Source organism: Simochromis diagramma, unplaced genomic scaffold (genome assembly GCF_900408965.1).
Source record: "Simochromis diagramma unplaced genomic scaffold, fSimDia1.1 OVJJ01000321.1, whole genome shotgun sequence".
Lineage (NCBI taxonomy): Eukaryota > Metazoa > Chordata > Actinopteri > Cichliformes > Cichlidae > Simochromis > Simochromis diagramma.
The window spans coordinates 5,938,332-5,954,419 of NW_024386772.1; the positions used below are offsets into that span (position 1 = coordinate 5,938,332).

At 40.2% G+C, this 16,088-nt stretch overlaps 1 protein-coding gene across 1 annotated transcript in view; it reads right to left on the reverse strand.

Moving 5' to 3' along the window:
* Nucleotides 1-16,088, reverse strand: part of lasp1 (LIM and SH3 protein 1) — a 30,905-nt gene that overhangs the window by 14,223 nt on the left and 594 nt on the right. Inside the window, exons 2-3 of the mRNA XM_040045077.1 lie at nt 6,539-6,633; nt 522-606 (exon numbers count right to left, since the gene is read on the reverse strand). Coding sequence (XP_039901011.1) covers nt 522-606; nt 6,539-6,633 — 180 coding nt within the window. The remainder of the gene's footprint in view (nt 1-521; nt 607-6,538; nt 6,634-16,088) is intronic.

Consider the following 16,088-nt stretch of genomic DNA (forward strand, 5'->3'; position numbering starts at 1 on the left):
CTTGAGCAAATGAGCTTACATTCAGTATTACAGCCATAAATGTCGCAACGTCTTCTTGTCTAACAAGACTTTTTCTTTTCAAATCTCAATAAAAGGAAACTGAAAATTCTTGCAAAACACATTTAAGCAAGGCCCCTTTTCATATGTTCCAGTCTGTACATCTTTTGATTATAAATGCTGTGTTGTTTCTGTTCTAGTTTGTCTCAGTTTTAGTTTGCATGACTATGGGCCTCCCAGCTTCAAATGTGTTACTTGTGTCAATTTCATGCTTGATTTCTCAGGGCTTTGTTTTAAAGCAGCGAGCATGCAGACGGACGCTGAAATGGAGCAAGACAGAATGTAATCTGAAAGCTGGTCGTGTTAGACTTACTACCAAGTTTAACCATCATTGAATTTTTAAATTAAGCATACTTTTCTACTGCCTCTTACGCACAAACACATGGCACAGTGTTATACTCTGTATGTTGTACAGCTGAAGTTTAGTTCAGCAGTGAATATTATGGATATTCCCAATGGGTTACCTGGCTCTGTATCTTGCTCTGCTGTTTGAGGCGGAGGTTCTCTGGAGTGTCAGTCACACAGGTGAAGCTTGACTTGGGGTAGTGTCTGTAAAATAAACACAGAACGGCAGAGATTGTAAATACATAGTAGACACACATAGGCAGCTGCCAGCTTCCACTGAGACTCTCACTGTGACGCTCAAGCCTAGAAAAACAGCACAAGTCAAGCAGTGTGCAGTCTGTGGCCCCACTCTGGGGTCATTTGTTATTCAAGGTGGTCCTGAGGTTGAGTTAAGAGCCCCTGCATACAAAAAGCATGTCAGTATAACACACAACGCTCTGTCAGTGAGAGCCAAGGTACTCTGAGAAAGAGGAAACTAGGTGTGAGCTCAAGGTTGCAATGTTTTGTGGCGAACCATAGCAGGTGTGAAAAAAAAAAAAAAAACCCTGACACATATATGCACATATATGCACATATAGGCACACTAGAGGAACAGCATGCACCCAACACAGCAACAGAGTCAAAGAGATCATGGGCGAGTGTGAATGATGTCATAAGCAGCTCCTTTCAGCAAACCGCAAAGGGACCATTTTTCCCCCCTCAACTGATTCTGGGAATCTTCTTGGCAGTCTCAGATCCGTAACAACCATCGGAACTCCAGCTGCTTAGGAGAAAATGCTCTGTTTGGAAAAACATACAGCAAATATAAATACTGTTTTGGTCAGCATAAGCATGCTCACATGCAGCACACCAAGCAAAAGCTGTTCATTACATACTTACATAATGACTGCATGAACTGCAATCACTAGTTAATGTGTGCATGTGCGTGTATATGTGGCATAACTCAGTGTTTTTATACACTGGAGGCTTCTGAGTACAAGTAGCCTTCAGGTCCACAAATAATTGTGCCTGCCAGTTCAGTGTGGTCCTTAAGGCTGCAAAAGAACATGGCAGTAGTCCAGCAGGAGCGGAAGAGCCCAAACAGCTTATCTAACTGCTCATATGAACTGAAGTTCCCAGCCTGCCTCTTAGCACTGGGTGACCTCGAAAAATCTTTAACCGGTCTTCATGCCTCTGGGTAACCCACTTAGGCAATATGTTTACGGTTTCCTTGACAACAGCTAATTACAGCATACACCAGCTAATTTTAAAAAGGGACAATTTTGGAGAACGGGAAGTAGAAAAAAAAGTAGTCAGATCTGGACAACAGCAGAAACTGGAACTGGAATTTCAACCCAAACAGAGTTTCTGTGTCCATCTACACACACAGAGGTATACGGCTCTCAATTTGCTGAAGCAACATTTATCTACACATTTAGATGTAGTGGTTTGTGTTCCTAGCACCTAAGGCGAGGTGAGCTAATCAAACCATGCAAATTAAAGTACACTTTCACTGCTCTCAGACATGTAGTGATAAAAGCAAAAAGGCATTTTCCTATAGAAGCGCACTAACATCATTTGTTTATCGTACACAAGCAACTCACAGCTGAGTGCATACATTAATTACCACATTAAATCCTAAATTAAGGAGCAAAAAAACCTTGTGGTCTAAAGGGAAAAAAGGCCATGGTACTATTGCTCTAATTTTTTTTTATCCATCAACAACGTTACAGATCCTTGACCCTATATAAATAATTTTTAAAGAATCTGTCCTTTTAATAGCAGTACTTTGTACATACTAGCAATTTTCTGAGAATATGCTAGTTGCACTGACAAATGCCTATTTTTATGGAGAAAAATTTTACAAACTGGCTGCTATCAAGCATCCCTACAGGTCATTTTACAAGCAATCTATCCCTTAAATTTGTCCGGGTATGTGTGCCTTTATCAAAGCTGGGAAACTAATATGTGCTTTTTGTTTCTAAAGCTGGGCGTGTCTAGTTTGCAACTGATCTGTGTTAATTGTGTTTATGTCACCTTTGTATCTGTAAACTGTTGCACTCAAGGGCCATTAAATTTCAGATACAAGCTTAGTGACTCAGTGAGATCTGAGAGGTGTGTGTGTGTGTGTCTTTCTGTCGGTGTGTATAACCAAGCTTATGATTCTGTGCAAGTTTGAGGCTATGAATGAGTCAAAAGAACACTCATCTGTCTGTCAGCTTGTATAACAAGGTAATAAGTCGCAAACGGGAAGGGGTGACACATGCACAAATGCTAAACAGGGAGTGATCAAAATGGAGGGGAGTGGGGTAGTCAGGAGGCCACGCATGTGTAATCACACACACACACAAGCTGCCTACTGTGATGGAGGAGAGGCCTGTTTGAATAGTGGAACCAGGAGATGCTGTGGCCAGCTTGACCCTGTGAGACCTGGAAAGGTTGTAATGAATCATTCAGCAAGAACATTTCATCTACATTTACACAGCATCCTACTCAACAAGTTCAATGCGTAACTGAGGGGCAGCTAACTGTGAAATCTGAACAGCAGCCTCACAAAAATACACACACACACACACACAAACACACACACAGTTGCACTATGTGCAGCAGATAACAGTCTCTTTGTCAGTCAGCTTCCAGCATAAAAATAAATCAACTTGAGTTATCTTGTGACAATGGACAATAGAGTTAGACAATAAATCAGATTTTAATATCAATTACATTTTTTTCCGCATCAATTATGAACTCAAAAATAATTTGCTTAAAAGGATTACTCGTTTGCATCCATTTTAGCCACGAAGCTCTCATTTCTACCCGGTGCTCGACCATGGCCCAGGACTTTCTTCACCCCCATCTGTACCCGGAAACATTCAAACAGTGGAGGCGAGCCAACAAAGACTAGAGGTGCTATTGTGAGCCAGAGTCAAAAGACACAATCATCAAAACCTAACTAACTAAAAAGAACATTTTTCAAATGCAATATGATTTGGACTGTCATACTGACCAAAATAATAGTAATTATTATTTTTACTATAATCAGCTACCGTGTGACAATCAAGGGGATTTTTAAAAAAAACTTGTTGTTACATTTGTACATTAATTCCACACTATCACCATTATTATTATTGTTATTATTATTATTACATTAATGCAAAATTTAATGTAATAAATTTCTAACTGACACTTAGAACATAAGTTTGCAACTCTGCCCTCTTTGGAATGAATGAGCTTGTAGTGCATATTAAACGTTTCCTTTTGAAGAGTTCCTGTCAAACTCTTTGATGCACTGATAGTGTGTGCTTGGCTGTGTGTGTTTGGGGGGACAGCATGGTGAAAAGCAAAGAGGGTGTGCCGTTTTATGCACATAAAAATGTAGACACAGATACTAGATACATATAAGCCCAAAGAATATGGGGGGGAAAAGTAACAAGAGCCAGACAAATGGAGGCCTTACAGTTGTAGTTGTTGAGCTAATATACACCCACTTATAGTCAAGAGTTACAGTAATCTAAATCGCTCATTTTATGTAAACACAGTATGTATATTATGGAGGGTGGTTATTGGTTATGAGCGATCTCATGAGGGTGGCGAGATACTTAGACTATAGAGAAAATTGCCCAAGTCCAGGGGAAGTAAGGAAATTGCATTGTAAAAATAACAGTAAATCAAGGAATCATGAGATGCTATAACAACACTGTGTGATGCTCAAATGAATATCACATCAGCCATTAAGGTAGTATCCTATTATTTGGCTCCTTTAGTCTCTGGGGGGAATAATGAATTATCCTCTCTACTTATCCTCCTAATCTCCCACCACTTCTAACTATCTAACCAGAGATTCTCAGGGAGGAGGTAGATGGGAATACAGAGAAAATAAACAGCGCCTATATCACTTACTAAGTACAAATATAGAGGAGTAATGATAAAGTCGTTATCCCACAGAATAATAACAGGGGATGCGAGCTGCATTTCTTTCTTGAAGTAGCAGCAAACTCTTCCACTGATGATGTTTACTCAAACAAGGCTGTTTTAAACAAACGGAAAGAGGCATAATAAACAGGCTCTGAAGGGCCTCCCTGCCTTACCAAAGGAACATCGGAAGCAGAAATTGGGAAAAGAAGAGGCCATTTTAATTTTTAGTAAACAAATGGGATAGTAGGATGAGATGTCACCTGCTGTAGGAGGCCAACAAGCTAAATATAAATGTGAATGAAAGTAGTGATAAGAGTCTGAGTTACACACTAAAACACGAACAGATGTTTTACGACTAATAACAGTCATTAACATTACCACATATTATCATCATATATAAGCTTATAATTAGGCCTACAAACAGGTGTTTACACTCATTGTGGCATAATTAGACCTCGGCTGAAATCAAGCCAACAGGGAAAGTCAGAGGAGGCACAGTTGTACGAGTATACAGCACCTGTATGGCTTTATTTTAATTGTATTTTAATTGTTCTGCTTACATGGCAGTTTTGATTTATATACAGGGACAACAAAAATGCAGAGACGATGTAAATGTTTCAGTAGGAAAAGCTCAAGTATTAACTGTTAAACATCAGAGGTTCAATTCAATTTGGTTGGCTCAGTTTCAAAGTCCACTATAGCTTGGAGCTATTGTTTGCTGCAGTAAGACCTTTGCTTCTCCAGTTAAAAAAGGTCAAAATATGATGATAGATACACGTGTCTACTGTATAAACTGGCTGACCTACACAGCAGTCTAACCCAGAAATGATTTGCATTTAAAGGCAGGTTTTGCTTATCACATTTGGCAGTTAATCATTTCTAACTCGCTTTCTCAGGTTAAATTGCAGCTTCCCAAGCAGTTAGACATATTCCAACTTCAGAGAAGAAAAGGAATCAGATTCAGATCAATGAACAGAAAGACAAGGAAACTTTTTTTTTTTTTTTTTTTTTTTTTTTAAAATGGCCACACCAAGCTGCCATCACCTGTATTACCGGACAGGGCACATGGTTGTTAGCAGCTTATGTGGAAATTTAAAAAAAAACATGCACAGGCAACAACTTTTAGCAGCCAAATACACTGAGAAGAAAAATGTGGTTTCAAAACAAAAACTGAAACCATAACATTTAGACTTTTCCTTAGCATTTGTATGTTTCTACCAGTCGATCAAGTTAGACTCTACACTCCTGTCTGTTTGGACTGTGCAGTTCTAATCAAATGAGCAAATCAGTTCAACACTTGGTTTTCTTATCTCAGTTTCTTTTTTTAAACGGGGTAAGGCAGGGAATTTCTCAAATGCCTTTCTTACTCTGTTTCTGCACCAATACGCACCATGACATGAAACATACGACATGTTCGTGTCCCTCCAGCTGCTCGAGAGATACTGCTAATTGCTTCTAGTTTGACAGTCATCTTGAAACCTCTGGCACTTACTTGCAGTTACTTTGAAGCATTTAACTCTGGAATGGCTATATTATAATGTCAATGTACACCCCCAAAAACCCCAACGAACAAAGGTTTTAATCACAAAGGAAGCTAAATCCTACATGTCACTGCTGACAATAACAAGCATACTACTTCTATTTTCACACTGAAGTTGAAAGTGACAATGGTAGCATGTTGTCTTGAGTCATTTCCTCAACAATAAAATGGCAGTTCAGCAAAAGAGCTTGTCAGAACATGAAGCCACGCCTCCTGCCTTCATTCCCTCTCTGAACTTCCACTCAAGCTCTCACAAACACACACAGAGGAGAAGAAAATCATTACAAGTAATGAGAGAGGGGAATTCCACAAATTCCTGATGAGCCTTTAGTGCTTAAGCGTGAGCGGACATGGTAGTTTTCAGTGTCCGCCTGTGTCACTGTAGAGGAACTTCAGGAATTTCCTTTGTTGATACCCCCCCCCCTTCCCTACCGAGGAGAAGGGAGGGAGGCACTTTCCCACACCACATCGAGGCGTTTTCTCTGAAGGGGGAGCTGGAATAGTTACAGATAACCGGCAAGGGAGGGAAAGAGGGGCCTTAGTTGGGTCGCAGCACACACACACAAACACAGTCCCACTTCAGGCTGTGGACAAATTAAACACTGCTGTCACTCTGTCTTAGGGATGCAAGCTGAATTGCTTGAGTGCAAAACATGAGACATGTTCACTGACACACACAAAGTGATTAACTTAGGGACAACTTACGCATTGCAGTATGGTCTCTTCTCGAAGCCTTTGTAATTCTTCATGTTTAGAGTCATTTTGCAGACCTCGCAGCTGAAGCATCCTTTATGCCAATACTGTCAAAACAGAGAGGACACAATAAGTTAAGCAAGGAGAGTTCGATTTATTTTACTTGTATACAAAGAGACGCTGATACATCAGCAAACAGAGGGAAGTGAAATGACAGAGTTAGGACAACTGTTAGGTCTGTGTGAAAAAAGTGAAGCAATGCAGTTTTGCGTCAGCTGGCACTGAAGAGTCAGAAACAAAACAACTTCTCCTTTGCTACCAAACTGTATTTGCTATTTATAAGCAGGTCTCGATACTCTTGTGTGAGCGAAAAAAGGATAGCTGTACAGTTTATGTGTTTATTTTCTTGTGGTCACAAATTTTCACACCTTTACCATAAGCTATGAGGTTAAGTGCAAAGAAAGCAGCGATATACTTGCTACAGAGACTCTGCTTGGTGTGCAGGCCACTCTTCGACTCCCCTACCATTGTCACAAAATGTTGTGCCTCCATCTCCCTAGCCACCCTTTCTCCCTTCCTACCACCCACTCGCCCTCATGCCTCCTCTTCTTCACTCTTCTGGCACTGGGCTGATTTGCAGCCTGAAGATTCAGAGAGAGGGACTGAAGATTGGAGAAAACCGAGAGGAGGGAGGAAACATGAAAGTAAGGAGCTGGAGAAAGCAAGAGGAAGGGAGCATGTTTGGGAGGGGTGGGCAAGAGAAAGAAAACGCCAGACAGTGAAGCAATGATCTGGCTGTTCCTGCTATCATCAAGGGAATGAAGGGAGAAGTGCAGAGACATAAAGAGAGAGTGAGAGAGAAAGAGTGAGTCCTTATTAACATGGCCTTGAGGCGCTTTGCCCTCCCTCTCTTTCTTTCACCTACTCTTTATCACTTTCTACACCAACTGCCCATACACTAAACACTAGTCTTCCAAACAAACAACAAGGAAAAGATGATTCAAAGCAGAGGATAAAACCACAGAAGCATATGGAAATACAACATCAGGTTCTGTTGTGTGCTGTGCAATTTGATGTGTTACAGGGTGCTTGGAATAAATCACTATGATGTTGAGGGTTATTGCATATGTACGCTGTAGATCGACAATGCAATCCTGGCACTATTATGAGTGGAAACATGCAGCACAATGGAGGCTTCAGAAATTATCAAATCAAAAGATATGGCTTCAGGTTGATTTTGAGATCAACTTTTGTTCTGTCTGGATGTTAACAGCCCACCCAGAGAGGTGTGTACTGACAACAAGCAAGTGTATGAATGTGTTTGTAGCTGGGGGTAAGCAATACTGTACTGAGGCATACAAAAGAAGCAGCACACAGTGGAAATCAGGCCTCGGCTCTCCTCAGCGGAGCTGTGATCCACAGCCAAACGCACTGTGCCAAGCCTTCGAATGCAAACTCTTTATCCCACTACAACCCAGCTGAAGCCTGGGGGAACTGCAGATGGACACATCATGTTACTTTTTCCTGCTCTTCCTTCTTCTGTCTAGAACTGCAATGGCAAATCCCTTCACAAACAGCAGCATACTGCAAGCAGATTCCATTTCCTATAGCTTCAGCTGATCTGCAGCTGTGCTGGCAGCCATCTTTGCAGGTTGATCTACTTCCAACGCAGCAGCCCAGTATCATAGTCACTATTAATTAGTCTCTATTATTATCCCTTCCAAAATCCCCCAATTCTTTAATAATAAACTAGTAATAAATTATCCATGTGGAGCCTAAATAGACAAGTGTAAATGAAAATTCTGTTGAGTCACACACGTGAGCGGAGCATGGACCTTGATACTCCCGTTGTTTCCTAGAATAAATATTGACCTTGAGAACAAGTTTGCTGAACTCATCTGTTTAGCAAACTATCCCTAAGTCTTGCCCAACCTGCTAACCCAGATTCCACCATGGCAACCCTCATCAACCGAGACCTTTGCTTGGACAACATGACCCTCTCGGGTGGCAGACACCCTACTCAGGCAGTTCAAAGCAAACAGTCTCTTCAACTGATCTAATCACTAGCAGACGACTCTAAACAGGTGCCAAAATGCACCGAGGAAACAAAGCCTTTTGAAGAGGGGAAATTATACAGCTCCAGCAAGATCTAAATATTCAAATTTATAGCCTAAACATCATGGACAGAGTAAAGGACCACCAATGACACTTTAAGTGCTTAGTATGCATTTAGCCTACTGCCCACAGCAGACCTATCTTTAGGCGTAGCAGTGGCCATAGATGACATCATTGTGGTCACTCAACACCAATATGTGATACAATGCAAATATCAGCCACTCATCTTAGTGTAATCTGAACATTCTGAGTAATGGTATGATATATGAACACACTCTTTATATATTGACTTTACTTGGGCAGTTCACCTAGTTACAATGACACTCCTCCAAGTGTGTTTGGTTATTTTTTTCCCCATCTATCTGAGAGAACAGAGTGATTGATTTACTAGTGGAAAACCCCCTCTTTATTTGGAAATGTGTCACCTGCCAACTGTGGCTGGGCATTTTATGCATTAAAAAAAAAAAATACTAGTTGATATTCTTCCACAACTATCTAACTTCGAAGTTCCCCAACTATCCCAAAGGCAGATTTGGAGCATGATAACGTTACCTGGTACATTTCATGCTGGATTAAGTTCTCTCTTACTGTTGAGTTTTTTTATTTCCTCTGAAGTCAAATGTCAGAATTGGAAGTGACATCATGCCTGAGCTGACTAAGTTTCAGTGGTATTGTTAGAAAAGCAAGGAAAACAGGATTTGTTTTGTTTCTAGAAATCTATCCCTGGCAATACAGTGCAACACTGTTTTTGTGGGATTAAAGACTACTGACATACATTCAAAGGTAGAGCCTGGTAGGTTCTCTGTGAATGGCGTATTTATCATGTCACAAAAACACTGCGTCTAAGTTTAATTCCTGTATTCTTTTGGTAATGTGCATCCAACCAGACACTGGTTAAAAGAACATTTGTATTTTAGACAAAAAGTAGATAAATACTGAGGTGAAAATATTATAATGTTTTACAACTTAAATATCATGGTCATCCCTGGTCCTAACCAGCTAAACCAAGGCCTTCCCTATCTGCTGGGTGACCAGTGGCTCTCCACACTAGTACACCAACCTCCATCTCCACCATGCTGGACTGCAGCTTTTTACATGACCTGGAGAGCTACTCTAAACAAGAAACTGCAGCAGGTGCAAAACTGCTTCAGGTACTGCTATGTCACGCTTGCTGAACAAGGACTAGTGTTGGTAATGGTAGTGGCATTGAACAGCAGGATTAAAGACTCACTGGGAGGCAACTGATAAGATCCCTTTTGCAAAAACCCATACATGCACATAGCACCATGGGTGAACCCTCAACTCAACCCTGCCTTCTTTAACACCACCAACAAACTGCTATCACCTATCTATGAAAAGATGAGTAGGTAGCAGTCAGAAAGAAATGGACAAACAAAAATATGTGAATGAGAGAAACATTCCAGCCATGTGTTAGCGAGGTCATCCTGCAGTTAGCCCTGTCCAGCTCCAGGAAAACCTGGCTCTTGGGTGCCAAGACAGGATCTGGCAGTCAGCTGTAAAATGAGGACACTGCAGAACTAGAGCCCTAGAAATAAAACACCATTTAAAAAAAAATGCTCCGTCTCCCTGCATCAGCACAGCTCAAGGGCAGTTGTGTATGTACGCCTGTGTCTGTGTGTGCGTGAGAATTAACCCTGTCGGTGGATGTGTGTATTACTGTATGTAGGTTATATGTGTTAATGCATGATGTATTTGTGTCAGCGTGGACCCAACGATCGAGCCGAGACGTTCACTCAGCCTCACAGCTTCCTCTCAGTAAGAGTCAAATACAAATGGACCAAGTAAAATCCCATGTAGATGTATGGAAGGTCAGTAACCCTTTAAACACACAGTCTATGCAGACAAATCAGGAGGAAACTTACTGAGAGTCTGACCAGATGCATACTATAACATACTAAAAATATTCTGATAGAAGTGCCCGGCTTAAAGCATAAAGCAACCCCAGGCCTGTTGTGCCAACCACTTCTGATTTCACATTTAGCACATAATTAGGGCAGATTACTCACTCACCATGGTCCAATAGTAAACCAAACAAAACCAAATGACTGCTTTCAATAGATTTCAATAGAAATATTGGTTGGAAACACCATTTGGGCACCTCCTAAGTGACACTAAAGCAGACACATTTTCAAGGGCTTGGCTGGTGTTACTTTCCCATTTGATTAATTGACAGTCTCATTATGACTTTAACACAAAAACAGTTTCATTACTATCTATGTTCCACATTAAGTGGATATGCATGTTTCCGTCCTCTGTTAATCACCATATTAGACATGAGAGGAATTTAGTGCACCCAAGGATGTCTCCTGGTACCATAATGAAATATTTCCCTACCTATGGCTAAATATCCAGAAATTAAAACTTCAGTACAGACAATTTGGGAAGTGGTATAGTTTGAAACATGCTGTGAGGGCTGTTTGTCTCCAACAGTGGCCAAAACCAACACACCACACACCACAGTGCACAGCAGCTCTGCGAGTGTGAATGATTAGTCTTCCACAAGATAGCACATGCCTAAAGACAAAGTTCACACATCTGGCTGGTGCTATTATAGGAAACTAACTAATTAATGTAGGCAGGTTAATTATTAGCCCAACTGATACCATTAATTTTTACCCAGGCCCAGGGCATTGCTGCTGTCCAGCAGGCAGACTGTGATTTGACAGGCTATGCCCCAGTATGCTATTAACTTTTCAAACTACACCAGACTGTAATGTGTAACATACACATATTTCTGTGTGGGAAACAAAACTACAGAAAAGACAAGAGACAGAGTTGATAAGAAATGCCAAAACACTTCTGCTTAAGTGTAAATAATCTGCATATAAACTCTCTAATCATGTGAAATGTGCGAAATTGTGTGAGATTTGTTGAGGGTAAAAGGTTATTTACATTTATATTAGAAGAAAAAAGATGCTTTCATTAATAATAATTATATCCACTAGTTTTTAATTTCCTGCAGCAGACATTTGTATATCATTAACTTTCTCTAACCTAAGATTCTTAGATAGGTCATTTAGATTTTTGTAAAACACTTAGTGGCATCTATCTATTTGAATACATGCAGGAATTTATCAATGTTGTCCCTTGGTGCAGACAAAAATAAACAATATATGTTGGCTAATGTTCACAAGAAACTCAAAAATGCTGAAAATCACATGGCCAGGTATTCTTTTTGAATTTTGCTATGTACCATGAACAGATATTTCCATGTTTTTTTCAGGTTCAAGAAAATTCATGAACCTGAAGAACCCAGGTGAGCTGGTATGGAAAAAGCCAGAACATACTTCTTCGCATTCCTTTAAAATCATTTTGGTCAATAATGTGACCAAAAAGCAGCTGAAATCTTGGTTTTTTTTTGTTCAGAATGCAATCATGATCAAGTCATCAGATGTATGGGAAAACTATTTTTTCCTCTTTTCCCCCCAATCCCTTCTAAAGGAAAATCAAAAATATGAACAAAATTGTGGCCCAAGAATCAAGATGTAAACACCTATAGTCAAGAAATGTGTGCAGGTACAAATAAGCATGTAATAGTTTGGGACAACCAACCCCACATGTGCGCTGGCTTCTTCACACCAAGCAGAAGTACCTGGCCACTTGATGTCGAGTCAACACCTCAGGCGATTGTGAGTTTAATGCGTGTTTGTGACTCTGAGTCATCAAAGAGATGTGACTGGTGGCAGTGGCTGCACAGAGTCCTCAACTCTTGTGACATTTGGATAACATGAATCAGCTCTCAAAATAATCTGTCTAAATATAGGCAAAGGCAGCAGACAGGTTCCTCTGAAACTAAGGTAAGGAGCAAAAATTGGAGCAAGAATAACAGAGTGAAAATACAGACATTACTTTACCTTTAAGATTTTTTTTTAAACCTACACAACATTGTGTAGCTTTTGCAGAATTACAAATTTGCATAAGACTAACCTACAAACAGTAAGGCGTTTAATGTTAGAAGTAGGGAGACTATTCTGCAAGCCAGAAAATTGTTATTGTGATTTTTTAATAGGAGCAATTTATAAATTATAAACCACATCTCGGCACATAGAAAGAGTTTATATCACGCTTGAGTATAAACTGTACAGAGCGCCTCAATTTGAACAACATTACCATTAACCAGATTTCTAACAATTTCCAGGGATTGAAAGGGAGCAGTACAACTGAAGCTCCCATCTTAGACACTATTGTTCCACAGCAGAGGAATTACACACTAACCACATTGTTAACAATGACAGTAAAAAAAAAAAAAAAAGGGACACAAGTTAGCCATAACTCTAAAAGATTGGTTAGAGAGCAACAAAACGTGTCAGATGCGAAGTTATAAACCAGACATTAAGAAAGAAATTGCTCTTTTTTTGAAACGACCAGATTGTTGATGAAAACAGCAGTTCTTCCAAGCAGGTAACAGGTGGTGTTGGTCTACTGCTGTAAATGTTTATGTTTAGCATATTAGTTTGGATCCAAGTTACCTTATTAAAAAACTAAAGTCACACTATAACATTAACTGAGCAGAGACTGTGGTAGATCTGTTTTTTCAATGGAGACTGGTCGCTTTTACAAGCACAGCGCCTTCAGTTCCTCATTTGAAAGAGGTGTCTAATGGTGGATAAAGCAGTAAAAAACTTCTAAATATAGCATACATAAAAGCAGTATTGATTTTTCAGGAGGATAAATGCAATTTGGTGTGGACTCCATCCACAGCAGTATGTTGGTTAGCTTCTGAGCCGTTAACCATCATTGTAGGTAACACACAGACTGTGGATCAGGTCCTCAAACAGTCCCACTTCAAAGAAACCAAAACATGTCATTGGGAAACTGCCTGCTTTTATGAACAAACTATGAAATGTTTATGAAATGTCACTTTTAATTAGAGTGACTACAGTATTGCATGTCTATATTTACTTATATGAATAAAGAGATATCCATAGCATCATATATTGCCATGTACAAATATTAAGACATGATATTTGTTCAATTTTCCCCAGTTTGCGAGAACACTATTCTCAGTTTAAATATGTGAAATCATTTAAACATAAAATAACAAATAAAAAGCACTTATGAAGCACATACAATGCTATTTCTTCTTTGTTTGCGCCATAAAAGTTTTCCATTTCATTTTCATATAAATAAAGTTCCCATCTGGCTTTGGCTAATCTGTATTTCTTCTGGCTTTCTGTCAAAAGGCTGCTTGTTCAGAGTTAGGCTGAGACTTACCTACTAAACTTGATACCATGTGGGAGATAACTGGTTGCATAAAAGCTGTGTCTGACATGCTTCAACAAATAAATTCCAAAGAACAATCAAAATATGTTGACCCAACTAACAGGCTCACAAGCCAAACATGTCGAAGTAGTGCATGTTTTACATACTTAATAAAACACAAGCCGTCATAACGCACATTCTCACAATATTTACATACATTTGAAAAAGCTTTAAACTGCAGAACTGATTAACCAGTTCAGCTAGTTTGTGAACACAACCACACATACGTCACAGTTAATTATTAATGAACCCCCTTAAAGATGTTCAAGAACTTTCATTTCACCTGTGGGTGGGAATAGTTTGCATATTTCAGTCATACAAAACGCAGACAGCATGTGGCAATGATAAATTCACAGACACTCCTGCAAAGCTTGTTTGAGTGTTTCTGTGACTCTGCACAGATACTCAGTTTAACTTGAAAATCCACACTTCCCGCTAAGGTGTTGAATCTATCGCTTAATAAAACACACCAATAATTTTATGTATCCAAGAATTGCATATCAACTTAAAGTGGACCTAGTGTGATTTGCATATTAGCCTGTGGTTTTAAAAAACACTTCCTTGTTAAAAGTTTCACTGGCTACAGTTCAAAAGCTCCCCTCAACTCAAGCGACAAAAAGCCACTCTGGTAGATATGAGTCGGACACTAGAGCCAAATATGCATCTCGTCTCATTACTACCAGCAAGCATTTTAGGTAGTCAAAGGAAGCCAAATGACAAGGCAAAACCGTTACCAACAACAGCTTGAACTAAAATTCACTTCCTGTCTTTACGTGTGTTCGGCTGCCCGCGGGGCCCTACCCCGCTATACAGGAATGCAGCTGTCAGACAAAAAAGCCTATGTGGTTTAGCCTCTCAAAAGAGGGATATTAAAAGAAGAAGCTTGTCAGGTTAAGATACTTGGTTTAGATTAAAAACACAGACGTGTCAGAGCCCTTAGGCCCCTGAGCATTCACCTGAGCTAGCCTGGTACATGAAAAAAAATCGTCAACTCTGCTGCTTAAAACAAAAATAGAATGGCAATGTGTGTGTGTCCCATGGAGAAGGGGAAAGGGAGGTTGTTTTGGCATGTCTAAAAGGGGGTGTGCGCTGATGTGGAATGGCAGCTAAGACAGACGGCGGGCTACACTCCTGTGCTCAGTTCAGAGAAGGGAGATAGCACAGCAGGCCACTGACAGAGCACGTTTTACGGGAGTGTCTGTCTGCTGGAATGCACGCTCCTTCAGGCTGAATTACAGCCTGCATTCAAGCTGTAGTTCAGGCAATTTGACTCGCATTTACACTAACTTTCTAGCATGCTAAAATGACTTGTACTACGGTGCTTATGCAGGAAGACGTAAATGTATTTGAATACAGGGCACTTGGGGAAGACAACCGTGAAGCAGAGCAGTAACGTATCCAGTCAGAGCTGATGTTCCTTTAGATAAACTGCTTTGTGAATGTGTCTTTCTATAGCTTTTCCATCTGTTAAGCCCAACAGATAAGACAACTCAACAGGCATTGATTTTCATTGACCATTCAGACTTCCATTAGACAAATTAGGTACTTGCCCCAGGTCCTTATTTGGTCAAATATAACCTATGGATCATATATCAAGCAACCAGACCCCACCCTGATCAACACAGCGAGTGCAATCTCTCTTTACAGATTTACATTAAAAGTGATTGCTGCAATATTCAACACATTCTGGACACCTTTGCCTCATCAAAGCTGAAAGGGAAAGAGGAAGACGACGTGCAGCACCATGTTAACACCAGTTGTTGCTCCCGTGTAAATTGGTAGCTTCGACAGATCCACTGTGGCTACAATTGATTAGATTATACGTCTACTTTGCCTAAAAACTAACTAGGCTGCTCGACTAATCATCCCTGACCTGGATTAGCCAGTGAATTAGACACAGACACGTCCACATCAGTCCACGTTGTCTTCAACAACAGTGGACACGAAAAATATGACAACGGGACTATACCGTTCTCTTTATAAATCGTGCGTTAATAGATAATTTTTAAATACACACAATGAATCTGCCATCGAGGTTAAAAACGTTGATTGTCAGGTTTCGTCAAAGCAGCGGTTGGAGCCAGGCCTAGACTAGACATGGCTCTCCGGAAGCACTGTGAAGTGCTGGTTGGGGTAAATCCGTACCACAGCTTGAGGCTATCAT